Source organism: Gymnogyps californianus, chromosome 28 (genome assembly GCF_018139145.2).
Source record: "Gymnogyps californianus isolate 813 chromosome 28, ASM1813914v2, whole genome shotgun sequence".
Classification (NCBI taxonomy): Eukaryota; Metazoa; Chordata; class Aves; order Accipitriformes; family Cathartidae; genus Gymnogyps; species Gymnogyps californianus.
Genome location: NC_059498.1, coordinates 2,152,657 through 2,180,654, shown reverse-complemented (window position 1 = coordinate 2,180,654; position 27,998 = coordinate 2,152,657). Strand labels below are relative to the sequence as shown.

Below are 27,998 nucleotides of genomic sequence, written 5' to 3'. Positions count from 1 at the left end.
GTTGTCAAATATTCTACTTGTAAGAATGACTTGCTCATGGTGAGAAGGACCCTTTGGAAGTAGGACCATTGAGGAGAGGGAAAGGCTTTGCAGCAGTTGCTGTGCCAAGGCACTGATTGACATGCATTCTGTTTAAAATCTCAGGCTTGCCGGACGAGAAGGGTCGATTTCAGATTCTTCATATCCACACAGTACGGATGCGGGAACACCAGCTGCTGGCTGAAGATGTGGACATTGCAGAACTGGCAGTTGAGACTAAAAACTTCAGTGGTGCTGAATTAGAAGGTTTAGTTCGAGCTGCTCAGTCTACTGCTATGAACAGACACATTAAGGTCAGTCCTATCATCTCTCACTGGGGCAAAAAAAGGGAAAATAATTATGTTTGGAATCTTTTCTTGAATGTTTACTTCCAAATGGGTAATGGCATCTCAGCTTTCCTTAGGAGATGGAATTCATATGGACACCACCTTTTCACTGTGCTTTTACATGGTTCTGAATTACTGCCTTCATCTCCTGACCTCCAAGTGGCTCTTGCATAGCTCAGTGGGAATGGAAGGTGATTGTTTGTCAATGTATTTTGATAAAAACTGAAAGGAAAGTCTTGAGCTCAGTTTATGGATTGGACCCAGGAGACAAGAGGTAGAAGTGAGAACAGCCAGTCGTATGGGAGGGATCTCTGCTGGAGCCTGTGCAGCTCAATATACACATAAATGATCTGTAAAGAGGCAGGTGGAAGCGAGGTTACAAGCTTATAGCTGTTTTGTGGTCATAAAGATTAAGACCACCTGTGGAAAACTGCAGAAGGCATTTGAAATAATGCGAGTGCATAAGATGTAGTCAGTGAATTTAAGTGTACACTGAGGAGAGAAAATTCAAAAAGGTATAGGCAGTGATAGGGACTGACCTGACCATTACTTGGGGTCAAATTCTTGGAGTTGTTATGATCCTGAAATATCAGCTCAGTCCTTATCAGTGAAAAAAGCAAATGCAACATTAGAATTTACTAGGAGAGGTATACAGAGCAAAAGTGAGGCTGTGATTATGTCATGGATAAAATCCCTGGTATATTTGAATCTGTGCAGTCCTGGGACACCCACCTTGAGAAGGTTCTGGTAGAACTAGGATATGGAAAGGCAGCAGGGAAGGTCGAAGGTGTAGGAGGGTTTTCATTGGAAGAATGGTTAGACTAGGATTTCTCAGCCTGAAAAAAATGTGGTGAAGGGTTATGAAAAGTATGTGAAATCATGAGTGTACTGGAATCAGTGAATGGGGAATGACTGTGTACTCTTTCCTAATACAAGAACTCAGAGAACGGCAAACGATACCAGCAGGGCCATGATCAAAGCAAAGAAAAGGAGTTGTGCATTGTGTGAAGAAGTATTTAAGCTGTGGAAGGAATCCTTTGCTCCAAGATGTTGCTGATGCTAAAATCTTCGTTGAATTCAGAAGGGGCTTGTACAATGTCTTCCATTTCAAATAAGAACTCACTTGATGATAGTCTCAGTGTCCATAGAGACTTGTGATGTTCTCAGCTCCCTCCGTTCTAGAGGAACATTGCCTTGCTTTCCCAAAGTTTGCTGATTATGGGAGGTCAGTGTATCTTTAACTAAAAGGAGTTAAGGACCATGAAATGTCAGGTTATATTAATCCAGATGCAAAACACAGTATTCGATGGTGTTGAAATATGAGGTGATTAGTTTGTGAAGAAGGAGGCTGAAAGGCACAGCCCCTTTGCTCTAGTGGCCAAGAACTGGTGTGAATTACTGCAGAGAAAAGCCTTTGACATCAATTCCACAGCACTGGTATATTTTTAAGTAAAAAGTCTGTTCAGCCTTGAATATGAGGAAAGCAAATCATGCTTTCATTTAAGCGAGAGAAATAATTTGGTTGCTTAAACATTTGTATCTCTTGGGACCACTCTTTCTAAAGGAAAAATGACTCTTTCTGCTAATTTTTCTTGTATAGCCATAATACTTGAAAAGTTATTGTTTCCTATAGCAAAAACCCCACAAACATCAACAGTTTCTCATTTTCTTGTGTTCTGTCTCAAAAAAAAAATTAGCACCTCTGGAGGTATTTTCATCCCTTGGCAGGCAAAACATTTCCTTAAATAATTAATTTTGCTTATAGTTGATGTTTTTTCAATGCTTGAATTTTGGGTGAGTTTGGGGACCATTAGTGTTTTGATATATTCCCTGTTGTGCCAAAATGTCACAGTGGGAGAAGAGAAAATGGCAATGCATAAATGTAAAAGAGCAGTCCTCTCCTTTAGGTTGGTATGTGATTGACACCTTAATAATATATGTATGTGTATTCCAAATGTGAAGCGGCCACGCTTTGTTTTTCTTTTCAAACACTTTGACGTAGTATTTTTGGATAATCTTATTGTTTATTCTGAAGATGTCTTCAGCCAAATGATGCACTAAGGTATTTTATTTTCTCCTACAAGTACTGCAAAATTTAAAATATACATCATAGGCCTGACCTAGTTTTTAGAAGCACCTACGAGAAGCAAGAGCACAAATTGAAAATCAAGGGGCATTATTTTTCTGAATCATTTAAACTCTTCTGATAATCTCTCAAAGTGTGTGTGTGTGTGTTAAAAATTAAAATGTATAACTCATTAAAGGCTAGGAAAGAAAGAACCCCCCCTGTTTTTAAGTGTACGAACAACTTCAGGAATGTATTAATAGTGTTTCAAGTACCTGCACTTCCCTCTGCAAAGTAGAATAGTGATCAACCCGTACTAAAGATCTACTAGGTTGATATATTTGGCATCCTGTATTTCTGCTTGGTCGCTGTTTTTGTGAGAAGGGACTCTCATTTCAGCCATCCTCTGGTTATGGTTATTTGTTTGACACAGTGTTATTGGCCAGTCTGGGTTCCTAAGGTTGCTGTTTAGAGGCTGCATTTGCTACTCTACAAGACAAGCATAATGTGATTATTTTTATTATTATTTTTTCCTTCCCATGCTCAAGTGCACTCCTTGTTCTTGTAGATCATCCTAGTCAGAAGAGGATGTCTCTGAGACACGTCTTTAAGGGTTAAAGTTATTTGACTCGTCCATCACCTTGGTCTTAGACGAAGGTGATAGAGGTTGCTGTACCTTCCAAGAAACCCCTTGAAATCGCAAATTTTTACTTCCTGAGCTATCAGATCATGTAGAGCCATTATACTCTCAGGTAGAAGCAGGTGGTGTTGTAAGACTCGTGAAACTTTCAATGACAATTATACTTGTTTTGGAATCTAGAGAAATTTGTTATTGTATAATTGGGAAATTCAGAAACTATCGAAGTCTTTTGAGGCTGCACTTCGATGGAAAAGAATGAAGATCTTTTGCCTCATCTCTATGCTACTTAAAAATAGGTTTGTGCCTTACCACTTAACAGTTAGATGAATTGCTTTTCACAGATCAACTTCTGCCCCCTCTTGTGACTAATCCTTTTTCTGATATCTCTGACTCCACTCAGGATCCTCAGCAGCCTGCACCCGTAGGATCAGTACGTAATAGCCAGTGTTTGTATGCCATTGAGTGGAAGAGGCGAGCAGTGGACATTGTCTACCTGAATTTCTCCAAGGCTTTTGATACGGTTTCCCACAGCCCCCTCCTAGAGAAACTGATGCATTACGGTCTAGACAAGTGATGTGTGTTGTGGGTGGGGACCTGGCTGACAGGCCGCACCCAGAGGGTGGTGGTAAATAGCTCCTTTTCAAATTGGCAACCTGTCACAAGTGGGGTCCCCCAGGGATCGATATTAGGCCCGATGTTGTTTAATATCTTCATAAGTGATCTGGATGATGGGATCAAGTGTACCCTGATGAATTTTGCTGATGATACCAAACTGAGTGGGGAAGCGGACACTTCAGAAGGGAGGGCCATCCTGCAGGAAGACCTGGACAGGCTGGAAGAGTGGGCTAACAAGAACCTTATGAAGTTCAACAAGGACAAGTGTAAGGTCTTGCACCTGGGAAAACATAATCCAGGAGTGCAGCACAGGCTGGGATCTACCTGGTTGGGGAGCAGCTCTGTGGAAAGGGACCTGGGGTCCTGGTGGACAACAAGCTCAATATGAGTGAACAGTGGGCTGCTGCGGCAAAGAAAGCCAACAGGATGCTGGGTTGCATCAACAAGGGCATCACCGGCAGAGATAAAGAAGCCATTATCCCACTCTACTCAGCGCTTGTCAGGCCACACCTGGAATACTGTGTTCAGTTTTGGTCCCTGCTATGCAAAAAAGATGTGGACAGGCTGGAGCGGGTCCAGAGAAGGGCCACAAAGATGATCAAAGGACTGGGAAGCCTGCTGTATGAGGAAAGGCTGAGAGAACTGGGTTTGTTCAGCCTTGAGAAAAGAAGGCTTAGGGGAGACCTTATCACCATGTTCCAGTATTTAAAGGGTGGCTACAAAGAAGATGGAGACTCCCTTTTTACAAGGAGTCACATGGAAAAGATGAGGGGTAATGGATACAAGTTACTCCTGGGGAGATTCTGATTGGACACAAGAGGAAAATGTTTCACAATGCGAACAATCAGCCATTGGAATGATCTCCCCAGAGAAGTGGTGGATTCCCCAACATTGGACACTTTTAAGATTCAGCTGGACAGGGTGCTGGGCCATCTTGTCTAGACCGTGCTGTTGCCAAGAAAGGTTGCACCAGATGATCCTTGAGGTCCCTTCCAACTTGGTATTCTATGATTCTATGATTAAATCCATCTAATTCCTGATTGCTGCCCAAGGCGATCAATATACTTGCAGGTCTACCAATAATCCTGGTAAATGGAGCCATTCCATATTGCGGAGCTGCAGCCACACTCAGTAATACATCTACAGCTGGCTTTAAAGTCTACAGAAAAGTCTCCAGCTTTAAAGGCTACTCTCAAGTTGTTTTCAAGAATTAAAAACCTCTTCTGGCTCCAGTGTGAGCAGCTTTGGGCAATCTCCTAGTGGTATGTCTAGTTGTGATTGAGAAATGATTTACAAGAGAAGATTGCAGTAGTGCTGTCTTTACTGTGTATTTGCTTCCAGTCTTTAGCTTTTAAATGTTGCTGGATGGTTTGGGAATGGCAGAAGGGAAAAAGGTGATGCTTTTCATTTAGAAAGGTGTGCAATATGAGCTGAGCTAACGGCAGCTTATTTATTCCAAGTAATACCGATAGCGCTGCCTTGGGAAGATTCATGGCTTTAGTTGAACTGAAGCAAATGAAGACAAAGCAGAAAGAAATCTCATATTTACCCATCCCCTTGAAGACTTTCTTGTACGGAGAGGAAAGTGCATGGTTTGAGTAGAAAACTAAAACCTCCTGAAATAGAGGTGTGTGAATAATTGTTATTTTTGGCTTAGTTGCCAAAGATGGTGTGGGTAGATTCAGAGTTGGGTTAAACCAAACTTTAATGTGTCTTTCTGAAAAATGTCACACAATGAAGGAGGCTTCATCCCCTTCCCATCCAGCACCCAGAAGGCATAATGAAGAATTTTTTGTACAACCTCTAAATGGAAAGAGCAGTTCCCTACTCTAAAGGGAACCTACGTAACTCCAGTAACTTTTAGAAAATTAAACTTAGGTGAGATCAGTCCCACACTGGGCACCAATCTGAGCCTCAATGACACTTGGTCTATGTAGTCAAGGTAGCACAGCAGCAACAAGGATGGTGCAGAGCTTCCGTCCTGTTCTTAGCTGGGGTGGCTTCTCTGAAATGTGGGGTCATGGCCATACTCTTCACTTCAGCTTTCCACCCAGTGGAGTGGAACAACTGTCACTTAATGACTTCGTAGGGCCGGCATATGGATGTGGTTCCGTGAAGATGATGATTGCTCCAGTGGTATCCAGCATATGTCCAACAAATGTCCTGTTGAGAAGCATTTTTTTTGTTGACACAGACCAACTACAGGGTTGGATCTGTGCATGGAGTTGATAAGGGGTCGTGTGCAGTACCGCTGTATTTCAGTGTCTTTCATTGCCTTTATTAGGCCAGCAACAAAGTGGAAGTGGATATGGAGAAGGCAGAGAGCTTGCGTGTGACAAGAGGAGACTTCTTTGCATCTTTGGAGAATGATATCAAACCGGTAAGTAGGCACTATGTACCTCCTGTAATAGTCACCCAGTACAGTTAATGACATGAGGTAGCAACTTCCTTCTGGGATCAGACATGCAATGGTGCACCGTGGGCTGACATACTGTGTCCTATGTTGTAGGAATGAAAGTAGGGAGCCTCCTTCTGCCTGCAGTGCTAAGGCTCTGTTTTGTACCTTTTGTTGCATGCAAGAATCATAAAAAGGAATAGAACAAATAGAGAGCAACTTGGAATTTCTTCTCCTTGTTGTATGTACACTCTTCCTTTTAAGCTACTTCAGTTAATGGATGACAGCTTTAATATGGACTGTAGTAGGAGGTTTAAGCCTCATTTTTGAGAATTGTCTTTAAATGGTGTGGATTCAGAACCCATTGGCAGCTTGCACTGATTAGAATTTGTTTTGAGGGTATATGAAAAGATGTTTCTAAATGTGCATGGTCTCCAACAGCGTTCAGTCCTTTGAACTGAAATGTTGTGTGTCACCAAAGGGTCTTCCAGTACTGACTGTCTCAAGCATCTTCCAGAGTCTTGGTCCTGGTCACCTTGGTGATGTTTGTTTCATGTTTTTCTGATGTGATGCAAAATTTCTTGGTAAAATAAATGTTCCCTCTCTTAATACAGGCATTTGGAACCAACCAGGAAGACTATGCAAGCTACATCATGAATGGTATTATTAAATGGGGTGATCCAGTAACAAGGGTATTGGATGATGGGGAGCTGCTTGTTCAACAAACTAAGAACAGTGACCGCACTCCTTTGGTTAGCGTTCTTCTAGAAGGTAAATTTAAGAAAAAAATATCTATAAAAAAACCCCAAGCGACTTCTGTAAACTATTCCTATCAGTTGCCCAAGTGGTCATCTGTTATATCCTGCAACTGTACGTAAAAGGAACACATGGGAGGAAAAATAGAATTGGTCTCTTTCAGTTTACTTGGGTGAAATTGCTTTAGATATTAAAACTGGCTTCTCAGCCTGAGAGAAATCCTGTTCTTGGAACAACAGAGAAGTGAATGTACCCAGTTAATAACCTAAATGTGGATGTTTCACAGTGTGAACATCTCTAGCTGAGTTAGTTGTCTAAATTCTCTTTGAATTCACTGGGGAGCTCATCAGTGTAATTAGCTGAGTTCAAACAACAGCTCATCTGGCCACATTTAGGTGTCTGCTGTTAGACAGAGGTGGATTGCCCTCTATCTAGACTGTTATTGACTATGAAGAGTCTAGGAAACTTGTTCCAATATCTACGTTACAGATACTGGAGTAGAATTTGTTATTTAGCGCTTCCCTCTTTCTTTTCCTGAAGTCAAAAAATGTGGATTACCACTATTACTCAGTGGTCTGTAGCTTTGAAATTAACCTTGAGTAGATCCCCTGAATAATTCTGTGTGCTTGTGGCCAACATATCGCTTGTATGCAATACCTTCTTGCTCTCCAAATTGATTTGTATTGGGTGTCTAGATTAAGATGTGTCTTTGGTCTCTGTTTGAATTATTCTGGTCTGAATTCAGGCAAATAACAAATTGTCTTTGTCAATATTTACCTGGCATTCATGCTGTTGACTTGTTTGCCACAGTACCTGCAGAAATCATATTTAGAAGGGGCATAAACATAATTCAAGAAGTTTCTCCAAAATACAAAGACATGCTAATTTTGGTGCGGTGGCCAGTCCTACAAAATGTGTAACATCGTCTTTTGTGTTGGTTTCATGGCAAATCAGTCTGCATGTGCTCAAATAGTTGCATTAATTTCCTTCATCTGGAGGACTGGATTGCACTAGGAGTTAGCGTGTTCCTTCTGCAAGTAGAAGAAAAGGTAATTTCAAAATGCAGATACTTCTGACTGAGATTATAAACATGCTTAAAATATCATCCATGCTGAGCCTTACCAGAGCTGTTTTCTCCCTTGTTTTTTCATTATGTTTGTCCTTTGTTTCAGGTCCCCCCCACAGTGGGAAGACTGCTTTAGCAGCAAAAATAGCAGAAGAATCCAACTTTCCCTTTATCAAGATCTGTTCTCCTGATAAGATGATCGGATTTTCTGAAACGGCCAAGTGCCAAGCTATGAAGAAGGTACTTAGGCGTCCTACTCTTTTGCTTGATTATAATCCAATTCTATGTTCTCTAGTGGACGGAAAAGTGAATTACCCTTATGATTGTGTTTTCTGCACTCTGTAGGTCCTAAATTCCTGTGCATATATGTTTTTGTAAAGTTGAATGAATGTTTTTGTGGCACTGACACTAAGTGACTCAGGAAAAATTGCAAGGCTCTGTCCCAATTGGGTCTGATGTGTAATCATGAGTACCAGTGGAATGAAACACCTGATCTGTGATGAGCAAGTCTGGAGCTCTGTCTGCAAAGATGAAGGCAGGAAGGTCTTAGGGTTGCACTTGGAAAGAATATATCCTGCCTGAATGAGACTAGGAACAGTTTTGAGGTGGTAATGTTTAGGTAAACAAGAGTTTTAGCAACTTGGGGAGCAGGGGGAATGCAAATAAGTTGAACATCTGAAATCATTTCAAGTAGCCAGGTGGAAGGAAGGAGATTTCATTTACTGAAGCAAGCTGGCACTTACTCTTCTAGCTGAATGATACTGAATGAACCATCTAAGTGAAATGTTACTTTAAGATCCGTTTGTTGCAGGATGGCATAGTTTCTAAGAGAAGCAATGTGCTCATAGCTGGAAGCCCAGTTTGTAATTTAGATTCAAAAAGGAGCCTTTTGGACTTCACTTGAATCAGCGTATGCTGGAGGTGGGGCTGCAGTACGACTGATGTCCTTAGTGCTATTTATTGTTTAAATCCAAAGCTTTGCAGGAGACTGGTTTGCTGCTCTATACAGGGTGATGTTGGAGGCTCGATCCGTACCTGAGTAGGTCTGTTCTCCCTGCAGTATGCTGTTATGAAAAGTAACCAGTATCCAGCCGGGGTAGAAAAGCTTCATGGTCACATTACAATTGTGGGGGATTTGTGTGTGTATTGTTATATTATCAGTATTGCCCCAGCTCCAAAAAAACAAAGGAATGGTGCTCTATTTTGTCCATTGCTTGCAGTTAAATGCAGGGCAGCTGGCGCTTTTGCAAAGTGTATGGGGTGAATGAACAAAACTGAGCTCTGAATTTGTTGAGATGGCAGTGTTTTATTAAATGCAGGTAGAGTCTAGTCTCTTGGTACTTATCTTTTTCATTCTCTGTTTATTCCTCTAAATACTGCTGTGTTTAGCTAAAAACACATCAACAGGTCCTATCATGAGTATTGTAGTTTTGCTGCTGAGATGTAACAATGAGTCATTTTGCTGTTTTTTAGATCTTTGATGATGCGTACAAGTCCCAACTCAGCTGTGTTGTCGTGGACGACATTGAGAGACTTCTAGGTGAGTTAGGACGATGAGAGAGAGCTATGTTGTCTGCTGTGTAGAAATTTTGAAATATTTGCAATATTGAAATATTGCAAACTGGAAACGATGCGGAACCATTTACTTCAGGAGCCTTGAACTGTTTTTGATACAGTGAAGTGGCTTACATGTGCATCTGCTTAGTGGGCATTAAAATGCATTTTTCATTTCAGATTATGTCCCAATTGGACCACGGTTCTCTAATCTGGTGTTGCAAGCCCTTCTTGTACTGCTAAAGAAGGCCCCCCCTCAGGTAAGAAAGTAATCGAGGGGCAAGATGCTCTATTCCTATAATAATTTTGACAGTGGAGAGCTTTGTGTCTTGCTGATAGCTGCTGTGCTGCCAGTGGTATTAGTGCTATTGTCTCTGATTCAGTCAAGTTAATCCTAGCCTGCTGCTGTTCATTCAGTTAGACATTTCTGGGATAACCACAAAGGATTCAGGTTTAATTTTCTAATTACTTGAGGCTGAATCTTCTGCAGTTAGCCCTAGAAATACTGACTAAGGAAACAAGTTTAACCTTCACCATGTAAAACTTAATCAGAAAGCAGACAGCTTGCATGTTTAACTAGGGAACTGTTCAGTCCAAATCAATCCCTGGCTCAACCACGTGCTCTCTCCTTATTTAGAAATCCGTTTCTAAGTAATGTATGACTGTGGATGTCAGGGTTTTAGTTTGTTCTGAACTTGAAATTATCAGGTGTTAATTACAATGGGTGAGGAAAGCTGAAGATCTTACATCTCATGCTGATCCTGTCTATTTGCACTTTCTGGCTTGATGAGATTTAAGAACATCTCAGGTGATAATGTTTCTGAAGCTTGCACTGAGTGAGACAAACAGGCAGGGACTTTTCTTTTTTGCTTGCTATTTTTCCTGTTGTTCACTGGAATTCTGCTGTGTATGTGAAAGTATCTGTGTGAATAAATAACATACTAATGGGAAAACCTTGAAAGTTGGTGTCAGAAAAAAGCAGAGAAGCACAGCCTGGATTAACTAAATTTTTTTTGTCATTTTTAATACCCTGGAAACAGTAATGTATGTGTGAGTATTGTTTTCATTAGAGAGTTTGGTGAAAAGACCTTTCAAATATAGAACTTTGAACTAAATTGTAATACCACAGGCCCTGAAGTTCCCCTTGTGACTGTCAGCCTGGGAGAACAAAGGTTTTTCCAGTGAGCTTTCTATGCCATGTGAATTCTCTAACATAAAACTTGGATTCTCTTATCACATATGTTGGAAAAGAAAGGCTGCCTGTATGCAACAGCACAACCATTTTTGATCGTATGTAATCATTGACCTATTGCTGAGTATTTCCACTGTACCAGGAAATGATTGTTCCCGTAAATCAATAGGGGAAAATAGAACTTTATTTGGTTCAGTTGTCGAAGGAACTTGAAATATTAAATTGTCCATTTTATCATTGCATCCTCTGAATGTATTTTGCTGCTTAGATGCACTTTTGTTGGCACCCAAGTCTCCCTGAAAGCAGGATGTAGGGCTTGAAGCTCTCAGATATTTGCCAAGTTTATGCATGTTACTGGAGACCTGTACTTTGCAATGTTTGAAATGCCCTTGAGGCTGGAAGACTTTGGGTTGACAGCCAATATTATGGTGACTTAAGCCATAAATTGTTGGAGGGTAGAGAGAAGAGTTTTCTGAGGAAATGTCACTGTTTGATTGATGATGTGGGTTTTTTTTTTCTTTTTTTCCTAAGTGTCCACTGTTGGCTACTGTGGAGGTTAGGACATTGGGTTAGACGGACCCTTTGGGCTGACCTAGTTTGGCAGTTCTGATGATAGGGTTCTTCCTAATGTGTTTTGTTTCTTGTGAGTTCCCTGTGATAGTCATGGCATGTGGGAATTTTTTTCATTAAAAAAACCAAAACAGTGTATAAGAGGTAGAGTCATGCAGGAAAAGGCCTTTTCTGCTGTGCATGTTTACTGTGAAAAAGATTGAAGTTGGGTATGGAGACTCTTGGGGTTTTTAAGCTCAAGTGAGAAACCCACGAGGGAGATAGTACTGCTCGTTAATCAACGCCCTTCCAAGTTCCCTCTGAGATGACTAATTCCCTTGGGGAGCAATTTATTTGGAAGTAATGGCTGGTTTCGGGGGTTTTGTTGTAATTTGAGATGCAGATACGTGCTTTAAATGTACATGAGTAGAATCAGTGGTACTAACCTGCTCCATGAGGTCAAACCAACACGAATTTCTGTGGGATTGGGATCATGGTTTAGGTTCATTCCTTGTAAAAATGGAGTGTTCTGGGACGTGCCAGGCGTGTCCCTGTGCTGAGAGAAATCATTGGCAAGATGCTGGGGAGACAGTACCTGTTCTCCATTGCTATCAGATAGGCTCTGTACCATTTCGCTAGTCAGAGAGGCCTGAAATATAGAGTTGATTTGAAAAGCTTAGAAACAGGAATGACAAAGCAGCTGAAACCGCAAGCAAGGAATGAGTAGGAAGCGGAGGGTGAGCTTCAGCGGCGCAGCTCTGCTGCTCCCATCTTTGTGGCCCAGATTATGTATTCACACAGTGTTGTCACATCACTTGCAGAGAGTATACTTAACGTGCAAGCAGCTTCCTACAATTACTGTAGGCTACATGTGTAAGAGGAGCATTTCTGGGATGAAATCTTATTAATTATGCATTGAGGTATATGTATCTGTTCAACTGGTTTATGAAAGCTGCCTCCCAGACTCCCCTCTTCCTATTAAGGCTATATTATTTTAACAAGGTATGGGAAGGGCAAGTACTTGAAGCTTCTGGTTTTCTGGGCTTTCTGGCTTGTTTGTACTTTGCAGAAGTTTTGAGAGTAAACATGTTAGACTTTAAAGAAACTAGAAACATCTCTGAGTTTGCTTTAAATTCCTGGTCACAGCTCATGCTTGCTAGTTCCACTCAGCAATGCTTAAATAGCGGTATCTATTACTACTAGTTCAAGAAGACTGAAAAACATTGCATTTTGTTTAGCATCTTTTTTTAAACCAATTAAAAATCCTTTCTAAAATGGATTGAAGAGAAGAAAATAAACCATGTTCTCTTGGGTCTTTATTTCAATCAAGTTTCCCTGTGTTGTGCAGAGAAGAGACTGGGGGGGGATAGAAAGACTGAAAAGGACTGTCGCAGCAGGGAGCCAAGCGGGAGAAAAGGACTTCTCTGAGAACTAAGCAGCAGCAGCTCCGAAAGCCGAAGCTGCTTCATCTACATGCAGAGTCACACAAGGCATGGAGACACTCACCAGCCCCACAGAGGTTTCACATGTGCTTCCCTGCTGGTTCCTGTGAAAAGCTAACAATTGGCTCAAAGGGTGAAAGACCATTGCAGCATCCCCGCACTAAGCTGGACGTACAATTTGTGCAGTGTTATGAAATGTCTGGCTTAGTGAGATGCTCTCGACCACTCTTGTGGATGCCCTTCCACTGCTCCCAGAGGCCCCCAGCCCCTTTCCTCTCCGCGACACTCAAGGCTTTTGCCGATTTGTGAAAGTTCACGGGGGAAAGGGGGGAATAATCTCCTTGTTTGATGTAATCCCAGATGCATTCCTGATTCCACGTCACTTGGTCGGAATTGGAAGCAACTCCAATCAACAGTGACGTTACCTTTATACTTGTAAACCTGGGGAATTGTGTTTTCTCCCATTACATGTGAAGAACTGTTGATACGCGAAAACACATGCATAAAAATATGCAAGAGTCCAAAGTTGAGTGAACAGCTGGTGGGCAACCGACAGAGGCACTTCAGTATCCACCAATACTTGGTTATAGCATATTTCAGGTTCCCCTCGACTCCCCGTGCCTCGGGCTGGCTAGATTTGCTGAAATTCTGTAATTCGAGACTCCCCTGACATGTTGAGACTCCATTTGCTTGTGGCAGAGTCTATGTAATGCTTTTATGTTCTAGTTTGTCTTTGGTAGTCAATGCAATATATGGTGCCCATTAGGAAGTGAATACTGTGTTAGAAGAATCAATCTCATAATGCTTGAAAATGTAGTCGTTTAAAACTGCTTCCTCTTTTGATCTTTGAGTCCCATAGTTCTCTGCATGATTATATCCTTTATTCAGATAAAATCCCTGTAGTAGGGAAGCGAAATCTGGGGTTATTCCACTTGTAGAAGGCAGCAGGGCAAGACACACACCTCTCTACTGGGTATACCCCCATCAGTATAGAGAGATCTTGGGCTCCGAACTGGGGCACTTTTATTGCCTAAAACTGGGCAGGATGAATCCAGATTTAAGTGACGTGCCTGTATCTAATCTCTGTTGATGGAAGAACTAGGCCTAGATGCCCTGGTGATGAGTCTGACCATGAGACCAAATGATCTTAAGGTGTGGAAAAGCCAAGTTCCTCCTTACTTGGTAGTTACTCTCTTGTTATGCCTGATTTTTGGAAGTTCAGCTTGAATCCTGATCTTCTATGGGCTGAACACATGACACGTTGCCTTTGCAATAGCTGCTGTAGAAATTAAGGATCAAAAATGTGAATATTTCTGAAAATGGGGGCACTTTAGCAGTACATCTCACAATAGCAAAAATAAATCCGGTGATATCCTGTGGCGTGTTGTCACTGCAGAGTAGTTGGATGAGGGCAGCTTTTTCAATTTGGCTTGATGGCTTTTCATGCTTTTGTGGTAATGCCTGGGGCAAAACATTTCTGACTTGTAGGTTTTCCACTTGTTTGCTAAGCAAGTTGCCTGAAACTTTGAAAAGTACAAGGGACTCCTGACACTTCATTTTCTTTTAGTAATTGATACAGCAGAGATTATGCTTGTTTTACGGTAACTGGTTTTCCAGTGGGTCAAGTTTAAAGGTAGCAAGTTGAAGCGCATAGCTTCTTTTGAAGAAAGCAGGGAAAAAAAAATCAGTATTTTTTGGGTGGAGCTGTTAAAAAATTTTAAGCACTGTTTTGCAGAGTAGCCATCTGTTCTGAGGAGTTTTCAACCATTCAGTCATCAGTGGTGCAGGGTCCTGAGCATGGATCCTAACAGAGATACCTAAAAATTGCTGACGGATCTGACCTCTATTAACTTGTCCTATTGCTTTTGAACCTTGTTAAGCTTTTGCCGTTCTTAGTGTCGTGCTTGCTTGAGTTCAACTGAACTGTATGGTGAAAGCAAACATCCTTTTGTTCAGTTTAAAACTGACGCTTGATAATTTTCTGTAGTGCTCCCTAGTTTTTATTTTGAGAAACAGCAGTTTTGCCCCTCATCTCCTCTACACCATCTATGATTTTATAGACCTCTCTGTTTACTCCCCATCAATTTACCAAGCGTCTATTTAGGGAAGTTATTCCATAGTTCTGACCATCCCCATTGCTTTCCTCTGACTTCTCCAACTCAGTGATGTATTTGAAATGGCTAGGATTGCATAGTGTCTTAAAGAGCACTCTGGATTCATACGGTAGAATAATGACTTTTGTTTTACTCCTTTCCCATTCTAAAAATGTCTGAGTATTTGCATTTTGAGTAAAGTTTAGCACTGAGCTGGTGTTTTCACAGAACTTGCCACAATGACCGATTCCAGTGGCTTTCCTAAATGGTAATAAGTCATTTAGAGTCATTTTTGTGTGTGTAGTAATTGTCCGCTGGCCTGATTTACAGCAAATTTGGGATTCATCTGACTAAATGTGGCTGTCAGCGGTTTGGTTTTCTACGACTGAACTAGTTGTTTAGAAAATAGTTTGCTGTATGAGTCCAGAGTGTAGGCAGCTTTTCTGGGAGGACGTACGTGTCATCTGGGCTCCATTAACTAAGAAGGAAATGCAGAGAATGAGATCATACATGGACACCTGAAGTTACAGGAGGTAAAACCCACCTCACTAATTGCATTTCTGTGCTGCTTATGTCCTTTCCTGGTGAGACCTTTTAGTCTCTGATGAAACCACAAACTAGACTCCATTTTTATTATAATCAAGCGTGGACTTCATCAATGTAGAAGTTGCTCAGGTAGCATCCTTCAAGCAGTTAGCAACTGAAGTTAACAACTTCAAGAAGTTAACAACTTCTGCAAGTTGTTATTCCCTTGATTGATGTCTTATCTGCTGTGCCAGGCACTGTACACATGCTGTTAGCTGTATTTTGGGAACAGATACTGCCTTGCTGGCTGCAGTTGAGCTGTTTTTTCCCTCTAAAATGCTCATAGTTCATGGGAAACTGTTATTAACACAATCTCCTACCCAAGCTGTTCTGGATTTTGAGAGTTACGTACAGTAATAAACAATTTTTTAAAAGAATTGCTATAGCTTGTAAATCAGATCTGTCTTGGTGGTATAACAGTGCATGGATTTGTGCTTGCAAGAGGGGGTTGGTGCATGTTTTGGCGGCCTCAGTTCTGTTCAAGAGTCTGTCTTTGGCTTCCTTTGTACCTTAGTACCTTACCTGTGCAACAAGAAAACCATTTGAAGGTGCCTAACAGCATGCGTGTGACTTGTTACCATTTTTTCAATAAGGTAGCAGAAATTCTTCTTACAGGGCTTATACTTTTTACTGAGTTATAGCATGTATAATATCAGATATATCAGCATTATTTATGAATTGAACAAAAACTCACTGAGGACAGTGTGTTGAGGAAATACAGATCAACCATGAAAGCAAAGTAAATCGGAATCGAGATGAAATTTTCTCAATCAAATCTGATTGCTGATAATCCCTGTCTCTGCGTTCTGAAGATTTTAAGCATGCATCAGTTCTGCGGTCACATGTGCTGTTATCCCAAGTATATCTTTGCGAGTTGAAGGCACCTTTTAACCTTGTCCTTGGGTGGTAATTTCAGAGCAACTGTCAGAGGTGTTTGTGCCACACTTCTCTGGTTCACGAGCAGGTGATGGTTCAAGTGTTCTTGGGGGACTCATTTCACACAGCTTCCAAGCCTGCGTTTAAAGTCTGTTTTGCCAACGCCTTCCAAAGGTGAAGACCGCTGAAATTTTGTCTTCATGTAGGCAAAAAGTTTTATGGTTGCCAAGCATCATTTATTTTTCTTGGTCTATTAAGTGCTTTAGCTGAAAATGAGCACCTGATGGGGCTTTCTGGACTCCTTGTAGGAGAGAGGATCAAATGCCATTCACTTACTCTCCACTGGGCACATTGTTTTTTCATCTTTGCATGCAAGATCTTACTGAATTGCTCAGATTTGGCTCAAACTTGTAAAATGATAAAATATTTTCCTGGCCTTGCTACACAATGACCATCAAAAAGGAAACAAATAACGTGCAATTGCAAAGCCATGGACATGCAGAACATAGTGGAAGCAGCAGCCTACAGAATAGTTGTATTTATGCTTTCTGTGGATATTGTATGCCCTTCTGAAGGCTACCTACAGACATTTTTAGACACTCAGACCTTTTTCTGCTTGCTGTGTGCCGCCAGCAGGCGAGTTTTGTCTAGTAATAAAGCATTGCCTACTCCCACTGCAGCTTTAGACCTGGCATTTCTGTCATCATTTCAGGAATTGGCTGCTTTTCCCCATTAAATTGCCCAGTAGGTTTCTGAGGACTTCCCCCTCTAAAGGGGTGACTGAGCTGGTGAGCGTGGTGCCTCCTGAGATGTAGACAGTGATTAATACACAGAAGGGTTAGCATGGTGTTTCCCTGACAAAGCCTTTGTGTGAAGCTCGTGACCTGGGGCGTGCTCTGGTTTCAACCTGCCAGGCATGACTTCCTTGTGCTGTCTTAAGCTAAAAACAAACTTGAAGTGAGCACTTGAGGTCGTTACCGGTTCTGGTGCTTTCTCATTGTCCATCACCCAAAGCAGGAGTGTAATCTGTTCAAACACAAAAAGGCGGTGAATACAATGGCACTCAGGGAAAAATAAACAAATGCTGTGAAGATGCATCATCTTCATCGAAGATGTATTAGGTTTAAATAGGTTTTCATCCTTTGTCAAAGGAATGCAAAGCACTTATGAAATTAATTCTGGCTGCTCTGTGGGGATAGTTTTTAATTTTTTGTTTGTTTTGGTTTTTTTATAATGATGAACAGGTTTTTTGTGTCACGAAGTTGAAATATAGAACTTTACTCTTTGTCTCTGAGCATCAGCTAAACTTCTGTACAGCAAATGAGGAGGACACTTGGCCAGCCAGGCCTCTCCTCAACCCATGGGCTCCTTGTGTACTGAATTGGAAAAGGGACTGATCACAGCTGATAATCCCAACAGCTCCTTCCATCAGCCAACATTTCTCAGTGTCTGAACACTGCATGGTAAAATTCAAATAGCATTGAAATGGCATTTCCTAGATGAACTAGCAAAAGTTGATTTTTATTGGCAGTTGATGTTTTCTATTCATTGCTCTATTATTTGTAAACCCTGTTATTGCTCAGGCCAACTTGGAATTGGTGTGTGCACTGTCAGTTTGAACTCAGAGGCTGCCAGATGTGGTACTGTCCTTTTATACAACCACACTGGCAATGGGAAGTCTTGCGAACTTACGGCAACCTCTGCTCTTAAAGTGTGAGCTGTAAAACCATTGGAACTGTCTGTACAGTGGCAGAGAATTCACTGTACCCACAGGATTTCTAAAGACAGGCTGTACCCCCGAGAAGTCACCTGTAATTCAGCTTTTGGGAGTGGGGTTTGTTCATGCTTTTAAATTTAATGAGGATTCAGGTATGTATAATGATGAATTTAGAAGGAAAGTTAAGGTAGGAAAGCTGTGTGTATGGGTGGGTCTTCTGTGTATCGTAATTTTTGGACCCTGTTGGTGGCGTTACGCTGACTTCTGGAATCTGATCCTAGTCTTGTATGGTTGATGTTGACTATTTCAATTACTGAGAGATTTAATCCTGTTAATTTTATTTCAAATGGTATTTTTACATGGCCATTTTCTATTTTACATTTGTAGTTAGCTGAAGCTTCCCAAGGCTGATTCTCCTCTTTTCTTTTGTTTTTCCTTTCTTGACGCTTATTCCATTGTGTCGACAGGGTCGCAAGCTTCTAATCATTGGAACCACCAGTCGCAAAGATGTCCTGCAGGAAATGGAAATGCTGAATGCTTTCAGCACTACGATTCATGTGCCCAACATTGCAACAGGGGAGCAGCTGATGGAGGCTTTGGAGGTGAGAAAAAGTTTAAGGATGACAAAGAAGCTGAAAATTTGCTGGAAATGAGTGATTTTGCAGTAGCTCTGTATTTGGGAACACTGTCCCTCTTAACGTTATGTCATAATGTGACAGTTCTAAGGCTTCTCCGAATTACTTTTTCATAGAATAAGTTAAGGCAAAATGAGAGAACGGTAGGTCTAGGGAAAAAGTTTGTGGAGTGGATTGAAAGATTGCGAGGGCATGGAAGTGGGTAATGAATATAATTGGGGCACTTAAACTGAATGTGCCTGGAGGACGCCAAGCTCTCATGAGTTGGAACAACATCAAATGAAAGTGTTTGGTGCTGAGGAGATTATAGGTTCTTTATAAATTCGTGCCCTCAATGGCTTCTTATTCTACACCATAGCGGAAATTGTAGTGAATATTGAAGGCTGTTAAAATAAACTTAACAGGCAAATCTTTTTTGCAGACTTGCAAAATTGTCACAATGATAATGTCACCAAAGCCTGAAAGACACAGACGCTCTTGCAGCAGTTTTGAAAACTTACTGTGGCTTGAGCCACTGTGTTCCTTCTAGACTCTAATCTGGAGAAGACCTAGAATGGGTCATAAAGAGAATCACTAACTGTTTGATTAGAGATATTATGAAAAGAACCATTATGGAATAAAAGAATCTAAGTGTTTTGCCTTGTCTAGATATATTGCAACGAATTTTCCTTCTAAGCTAGAAAATGCTTTCTAGCTTCTCATTCCCTTTTTTCCTGAGTTAGGTAGCATTATTCCTACTGACAGTCTCCTGTTGTTGATTTTTTTGTTTTTTTTAATTTTTTTTTTTTTTTTTTTACCCCCCCAGCTCCTGGGTAACTTCAAAGACAAGGAACGCAGCACTATTGCACAGAATGTCAAAGGGAAGTCTGTCTGGATTGGTATCAAGAAGCTACTGATGCTGATAGAAATGTCATTACAAGTAAGAATGTTTCTGGTCCAGGAAGGACTGGGGTAAATAGAGCAGTCTTAGAGGTTCCCACTTCTCTGCAGACTCCTATGTTAGCTGTGTGGTAGGAGCCTTTAAATCAGTTTAATTGAGAAAAAAGCTACAGTGAGAAGAAATTTTCTGAACAAAGAAATCACCAGGTCTTGGTCCACGGGGAGATCTTTAAAAACCACAGTGCCTATAGGCTGTTTATAGCTGCACTTCAGAGAAGAGCATCTGGCAACTGGAGGGACTGGATTAACTTACCTTTCATGAATTTTCTTCTCTACACCCAGCATGTTAAGATTGCAGATAGCAATCACTTAGGATTTTTTTTTCTTTTTTAAAGAAAAAGGTGCCTGTGCAGGTGTATGTGCTCTTTCCCTAAAGAAGATAAATCTGTCAGGCTGTTCAGTTGCTCTTCTCTTTATTTTCCACTTTCAGCACTTTAAAGAAAATAATTGCAGAGGATAGAAATATGTAGCTCTTAACCCTCCCCCGCACCCATCATCTATGCCTGCAAGCCAGCCATCAAGCTTGTGCTCGACAGTATATGCATGCTAAAAATGAGAGGGTGTAGCATGCAGCTCTAATCCTCTGCGGCTGACATTTCAGCGCCCTTCTGAGTCCTTCCCCCCCTTGCACACACTCTCTTTTCACATCAAATGGATTTAGTGCAGCTGAGTGAACTGTCCTTAGATCTTCCTAGGAGAGGCTGAGCATAAGCTAAGAGGCATGTAGTTTAGCAGCATATAAGTCATGTATCCCTCTGTTCACTATTCACAATTCTGTTAAAACTTGCACAGCACTAAGGATATGCTCTGACTGGATGTCACCTCAGGGAATAAAGTCATTTATCTAGATTACTTTTTCCTCTTCTTCCTTGGCTTTTAATTCCATACCTACAGGCAAGTCAGTAAGTCATTGCTCACATGTATTAAATGTATTTAAGGGGTGCAGGCCTTCAGGGACTGCCTGGCTCTGTTGCAGTCCATTTCACTTAGCCTTGACAATGGATTCCTTCTTCTGACACAGGACATTTTCTTTTGCTGCTTTGACCTTAAGTGTTGGTTCTTTTCAAAACTGAAGGTGAAGGTTATGTAAATTATGGGCAGTTCTGAATCTGGAGCATGGGTGGAAATGCTTACCCTGGCCTTGTTCACAGCATTGCCCCATGGCTGCACACCTATGATGTTGTAGGTAGGGAGTCTTCACGCTGCCCTAGACTGTGCAGACAGGTAAACTGGTCTTGTGCATTTTTTTTTTTTTTTTTTTTTTAACCAGACCACCGTTTTGTAGCTGAGTCCATGACCAATCAGGCTGGGAGAAGACAGGCAGAACTGTGACTCTGTGCCATTTCTGACAAATTGAACAAGTATAAAATGAAGGGCTGCTACTGCTGATATAGATGATTGATAATCCAGCTTTGCTACTATACACAGATGGTTGGTAGCAAGGCGACTTATGTTATTACACTCAATTCAGGTAATTGTGTGTCGTGGTTGAACCCCAGTCGGCAACTAAGCCCCACACAGCCGCTTGCTCACTCCCCTCTGGTGGGATGGGGGAGAGAATTGGAAGGGTAAAAGTGAGAAAACTCGTGGCTTGAGATAAAGACAGTTTAATAAGTAAAGCAAAAGCCATGTGCGCAAGCAAAATAAAACAAGGAATTCATTCACCACTTCCCATCAGCAGGCAGGTGTTCAGCCATCTCCAGGAAAGCGGGGCTCCATCATGCATAACAGTTACTTGGGAAGACAAACGCCATCACACCAAACGTCCCCCCCTTCCTTCTCCTGTCCGCAGCTTTATATGCTGAGCATGACGTCCTATGGCATGGAATATCCCTTTGGGCAGTTGGGGTCAGCTGTCCCGGCTGTGTCCCTTCCCAACTCCTTGTGCACCCCCCAGCCTGCTTGCTGGTGGGGTGGGGTGAGGAGCAGAAAAGGCCTTGACTCTGTGTAAGCACTATAACGAAAACATCCCTGTATTATCAACACTGTTTCCAGCACAAATCCAAAACGTAGCCCCATACCAGCTACTATGAAGAAAATTAACTCTATCCCAGCCAAAACCAGCACATTGTGTAACAGCATAGGTAATAGCATATGGAAGCTAAATATGAAGAAGTTCTGTTCCAAAAGGTCTGAGGTGTTTACATGACTCCGTCTGCTGAACTGCTATAAATACAAGAAAGCAATATAGGCTTTCACTAAATAGGAGAACACTCATATCTGAATGCATTGAAAGACCACAACGATATCTAATTTGGCCAGCTTTTACAGGAAAGTAGAATTTTACCAGATGAGAAGTCCAAGACTAGTTCCTTTTTTTCACTGAGCTGGACCACAGCTTTTTAGAAAGAGATTTGAATCTGAAACCCCTTAAAAATTCCAAGTGATGGATGAAATTTCTCAAAATTCAGCTGATTAGATCCCATGGTGAATGAATTCTTCGCACCATGTGCACTTAGTTTCTTTCTCTGCAGTCACTGAATCTGTGTTTTTTGTTTTATTAGACTAGTAAACCCAATATATGCTGTATGTAGGTCTTCCTAAGCTGTTCAAATGACTTTCAGTTTGTTTCAGACTAAAGTCTCGCTGAACCAGGCTCTCAATATCAAAATCCTTTCTTGGAGTACCGTGAACCACTGCATTGCTCTGGTATCTTGGGTTGCTTTGTTACCTCGTTTACAAGCCTTGTAAACCCACACTTTTTGGCAGCTTAATTTCCCTCAAACTATGCTTATTGCTATTCCTGGCCTTCTTTAATGTTGAACTACTCGTATTTAGTGTCACATACTTTGGTCACCTTGTATACACTGAGTGTCCTGAAATGATGTTATGTTCTTGTTCAAAAGAAGTCTTTGATGAATGGATACAGTCATGATTTGCCATGTGAATCCAGAAAAGTTTAGTTTTGAAGTATCCTTGGCTGCAGTACATGGACCACCTCACAGTGCTATCAGGTGCCACGCTAGCTTCACCCTGCCCTGATGCTGCAACCCTACCCTGGGGTGCTGCTGGATACATGAGCCTTCTTTTTCCATAGCTAGGGGTCTGGTTCCTTCTGCTTATTTTGCCTGCCTGTCTTGTTGCTCTTGGACCTTGCTGGCAACACTCGAAAAACCAAGGGCTCTCTCCTTGGAGTACGAACCTGAGGGAGTCAGGCAGCTTTCCAGAAAGCCCTTTTTTGCACCTCCAGTATTTCCTGATTTGGTAACTTCTGTTTAGCATAAATAAAACTTAAGTTAATCTAAGCTATTTGTCTGTAATGTATTTTAACTTATATGGGAACTTATTTTGAAAGGTCATCATACAATATTGCCTACATTATTTTAAACTAAATGCTGAGTTTAGATTTTATAAGTTTTTAAAGAGTTTGGATTTTATGACAGGTTTATTTACAGGAGTACTGTACTACCCAAGGGCATGCACATCTTGGTGGAGTATCTCCTCTTCTCTGGACTGAAGATTAATGAAGTCTCTTCAGTTGCCTTTTTTCCTAAGGCATGTCCTGGGGATAGTGCGTTACCTAGAAAGGAACAGCCATTTTCTTGCCACCTGTCTGAGCTGTGTCACAGAGTCAATCTCCGTGCTGTTGTTCTAGAAAATCTTTCATCCAGTTTGACAGCAACATTTCTCCTTTCACAGGGCACTAGAGGGTCGGTTCAAGAGTCCTGAACCTGCTTCCTATTTGCACTCTGTTGACACCATCTTCTGCTCCTTCTAGGGCAGATCAACCTTCTGGTTTTGTGTCTGCGTTTTTTAATAAGCTATTTGATCAAGTTGGCCTCTTTGTTGCCTTTCAGCTTCCTGCTTCAGTCTTTTGGACAAGATACTGTGTCTGCAGATAAATGCTGTTCCTCCCAAAGAGTCTGTAAAAACTGTGTCAGTACAGATTATGGACAGTGTTTTACCATGGCCACTTTCTTATGTCTGAGTGAAAAGGGGTGGGGAGACAGCATCTTTGATTTGGGAAACTCACCACTGGCATTGGCAAGTTTGAATTTCAACTGGTGGCATTAGTACAAATTTTCTAGGAATGAAAAGAAGAGATTTGTTGGTATATATCCATCTCCGATCATGTTGGGTTTTTTAACAGAACTATCTGATTGGTCCTTTATTGTTGTTTCCTGACTGTGATGACTTTTCCATGGTTTCCTAAGGTTTCACCAAGGTCCTGGCAACAGAACCATCTTCTTTGCAGGTAGATAATACTCTTGATCCCTGTGTCAGTCAGTGAGATAAGTAATCTTAGAATAAGCCAGGCCCTTTGACTGTTCTGTGTGACATTCTGTCAGCTTTGGGCTTTCCGTTGACAGCCAGAAGTCATACCTTGCTCTGTCTCAGTGTTCATGGTTCCTTGGGTCAACCTGAGATGTGAAAGATTCTCTCTTTACTGAGTAAATTGCCTGGTTTTGTGGCCTCTGCAAAAAGCGTCTTGACTCTTCACCCGCTGTTTCAAGCAATAGACACTTGGTATTGGTGTTCCTGGCAGCATAAACATTTGCTATGCTTGTATGGATTTTGCCTTTGGCCCTCAATAGTGATTCTGTATGGAGTACAAGTACTTTTAGTGAGTTGCTGTTTGTCTAACCATCAAGCTGCCTTTCCCTGGTTTGCCTGATTTGCAGAATACTTAAGATCTTAGAATCACAAAATCATTCTTGTTGGAAAGGACCTCAAGATGTCATCTAATCCAATTCAGACCTTCAGAAAGCGTATGTGTAGATGATTACAGATGTCTCATCACCCTCTTCAACATCAACATTTGATGGGAACCAGGCCTTTCCAGCTCTGACAGGAATGGATGAAGTTTGGGTTTTGGACTGTTGCCAGCAAGGTCCACTTTATGGCAGTTCATTTGCCCAGCTCTTCTAGCTTTCTCATGGACAATGTGCCTGTGAGTTTGGACCATAGATGAGGAGTCGAATCTGAGGACTTGGTGGGCTGCCACTTGAGTAACTCCTCTGAAGAAGTCCTTTCAGAAGTAGATGTCTTTACTGCCAATATCTACAAAAATGCTGTGTGTCTTACCTGAGAAGGCCAGGGATCCCTCTCAGATGCACTTTTCTACTCATGGTCAAAGATCAAATGTATTTTGTCCTTTTCCTCAAATCCCTTTCCTTTATGGGCTGCCTGAAGCTTATTGAGAGAGTGTGCACTGGTAATTCTTTTTGCTTAAGCTTGTCCTTGGCAGCTCTGGTTCCCAGGCGTGCTTTGACTGTCCATGTAACTTGAGGTTTCAGCCACTTTTGAACTTCCTGTCCAGGACTTGCAGCGAGCGCTTCACCTAGCTCACCATACAGGTGGTATCTTGTTCTCTAGGGTAAACTGTTCGTGACCACCTTCTCTTTGGGTGAATGTCACGGAGAGCAGGAAGGTGTTAAAAAGATACACTCTGCTAATTGCACCCGTAGCATTTTTTTTCATCTTTGTCTAGTCCAACCCCTGCTCTGACCAAGCACGATGAACTAGACCAGGTTGCTCAGGGCCATGTCCGGTTGGATCTTGAATACCTCCAAGGATGGAGACTCCATAACCTCCATGGGCAGTCCCTAGTAGTGTGTGATCACCCTTGCAATGAAAAGCTTTCTTTTCTGTTTATATGGAACTACATTTCAGTTTGTGCCTGTGACCTCCTGCCCTGTCAATGGGCACCACTCAGAAGAGCGTCTGTCTCTTCTTCTTTACTCCCTCCCATCAGGTATTTATACACCTTGGTAAGAGTCACCCTTCCCTCCCCGGTCCCGAGTCCTCTACCCCAGACTAAACAATCTTACCTCTCTCAGACTCTCTTTGTATGGCAGATGCTCAAGACCTTTAATCATCCTTGTGACCCTTTGCTGGACTCTCTCTGGTATGTCACTGTCTCTCCTGTACTGGGGAGCCCTGAACTGGACACTCTTCCAGGTGTGGAGGAGTCACTGAGAAGAGGGGAAGAATCATCTCCCTCGATCTGGTAGCAACGTTCCTCCTAATGAAGCCCAGGATGCTGTTGGCCATCTTTGTTGCAAGGGCCCATTGCTGGTTCACGTTCAGCTTGTCCTCCAGGACCCTCAGGTCCTTTTCTGCAAAGTCACTTTCCAGCCAGTTGTCCCCCAGCCTGTAGTGGTGCATGGGGTTATTCCTGCCTAGGTGGAAGACTTTGCATTTCCCTTTGAACTGCATGAGATTTGTGTTGGTCTGTATCTCCATCCAACTGAGGTCTCTCAATGACAGCACCATCATCAAGTGCATGAAACACACCTCCCAATTCTGTCATCTGCAACCTTGCTGAGGGTGTGCTCTGTCCCCAAATCCCGTTTGTTAATAAAGAGGTTAAACGATGTTGGCTCCCGTATGGATGCCTGGCATATACCACTAGTGACTGGCCTCCAACTGGCCTTCATGCCACTGATCACAATTTTTTGAGCCCAGCAGTTTAACCAGTTTTCAGTCCATTGTGCTGTCCTAGTTATTTAGTCTGTACTTACCAGTAAATGACACTTTGTTTGTGTGGCCACCTGGAGTTGTGGTCATGCCTTTATCAAGTACTAGCCATTCTGGAAACATCCAGAAATATAGAAAGAGAGGTGGTTGAGTTGTCATAGGACTGTAGGATAAATGAGATCAGAACACACCTCAAGATGTCATCTAGTCCGGCCTCCTGCTTAAGCAGGATCAGCCATATGGTCAGACTGGAGTCCTTTGGATGGGGAAGATCTGAGACCCTTTGCCCAGTGAGAGTCACATGCTTAGTCTTATAGTGTGGATTACACCTGTGGATTCTCCGAGAGAAAGGGGACTTCCAAGTAGTCAGTGTTCAGGGTGTGTGGCCCATGTGCACGTACTCCTATCCCAATTGTCTTCAGCCTTTCTCATATAATCATAGAATCATTTAGGTTGGAAAAGACCTTTAAGATCATCAAGTCCAACTGTAAACCCACCACTGCCAAGTTCACCACTAAACCATGTCCCTAAGTGCCACATTTACACATAGAAACAGGAGAACTGAAATAGTGACAGATGTGCTTTTCCCTTGTAGCCAGGTGTCGACTGGGAGAGATTGTGGAGAAGATTGACGCTAGAGGGATACTGTAGGCACCATCTTTCTGATCTCCAGTTACATGGCACAACAGTCCCTCTCTTAGTTCCTGTGTATTATACATCTCAAACATTGCTTTAGGTGGTGGGGTAGCCTTTCTTTTCTTCTGGGATCCTGAATATTACCAGTATTCCTTTGCATGTTAAAAACCCAACTTAACAGCTCAGTGATCCTCAGTAAGTTCCTTTAAATCATCTTCTTTCAGTGAATTTATTTTTCTGATCTAAAAATAGTTCAGTAGTTGGTATTGAGGTATCGGCCTTGCTGACATATTTCAAAGTGATAGGAAGTTACACATTTTTAGGCTTTTCCTAGCACAAAGCAGAAATTCTCATTGGCTGTTTCTTCCCTGCCTGCATCACTGGTAATACTGTTGTTGTTTTAGGATTTATTTTCTTCCAAGCTGTTTTTGAAGACATTTGTGTTGCCCTCAGTTGCAGTGGTCGTGGTTTTAAACAGATGGCTTCTTCACATCTGGAATCGGTGGAGATTTTCCTTTAGGAATATAAAACGTGGTAGAGGAGTTCACAAGCCCTTGTTCGGCCTCTTTGGTGGGAGGCCAGGGCACATGCTGAAACTTGGCTTTCCCCCTCCAAGGATATGTCCCAGTTTTATGTTTTAGTAGAGCACTTGCCTGTTTATTACCAAGTGGGTGATAGCTGGGAATCTTACAGCCAGTCAACTTCATAGTACCACTTACTGAATGTTTTCAAAATGAACCCACTGTATTTTTGGCAGTGTGTTAAAGATACAAGGTGTTGATGAAGATTACAGAATGAACAGAAGTTGGAGTTTCTAGGCCAAATGAACTGTTGCAATACCACACAAAGATACTCTGAGAACCAATGGTCTGCAATTTCCAAATGTTTATAGTCCTGACTCACTGTATCTTGGTGTAGCGATGGCAATTTGCCTGGAGTCTTTCACATTAGAGAGGATCAACAAGCCCGTGCATCAACACAAAGGACTGATGCAGTTACACGTTGTGTCTTCTGATGGCAGCCTGAGTCTCTGTCTCCTTAGTAGACCTTCCTCCCACTTCACTGTTGTCTCTATCTCAGTGTTGGGGGAGAGGCAGGACTGATCTTTAGGGCATGTTCCTGGTTGATGGAGCCACAACACAAGTTGGTACTGCAAGTTCTGGAAGCCTTGTGCTGTGATTCAGCTTTCCCTTATGTGCTAACCCACCACGCGCAGCTCCTCTCTTCTGGTGCTGTGCTGCTGGAGCTGTAAGGAAGACAGAGGAAAATTGAGGACATCTTCAGTCCCTTCTGCTCCTGACCGTTTGATTTGCTGCCCCAGCTCTGGAAAGGGGCGGATAGAAGCAGACACAGAGTGGGCCTGGCTTGTTGAGAGCCAGGCTAGAATTGGCAGTGTGGGGTGAAGCTAGTGTGCAGATTGCCATGAAAACAGAAGTACCTTATAGAAATGCTTGTGTA

General features: G+C 42.0%; 1 protein-coding gene across 2 annotated transcripts in view; it reads left to right on the top strand.

The window, feature by feature from the left end:
• The window catches only part of NSF (N-ethylmaleimide sensitive factor, vesicle fusing ATPase), an 86,333-nt gene that overhangs the window by 55,824 nt on the left and 2,511 nt on the right, over positions 1-27,998 (top strand). For both annotated transcript variants that reach the window (XM_050911809.1, XM_050911810.1), the window contains exons 12-19: positions 145-332; positions 5,970-6,065; positions 6,695-6,851; positions 8,009-8,142; positions 9,376-9,442; positions 9,637-9,716; positions 18,378-18,512; positions 19,351-19,464. In XM_050911809.1, coding sequence (XP_050767766.1) covers positions 145-332; positions 5,970-6,065; positions 6,695-6,851; positions 8,009-8,142; positions 9,376-9,442; positions 9,637-9,716; positions 18,378-18,512; positions 19,351-19,464 — 971 coding nt within the window. The remainder of the gene's footprint in view (positions 1-144; positions 333-5,969; positions 6,066-6,694; positions 6,852-8,008; positions 8,143-9,375; positions 9,443-9,636; positions 9,717-18,377; positions 18,513-19,350; positions 19,465-27,998) is intronic.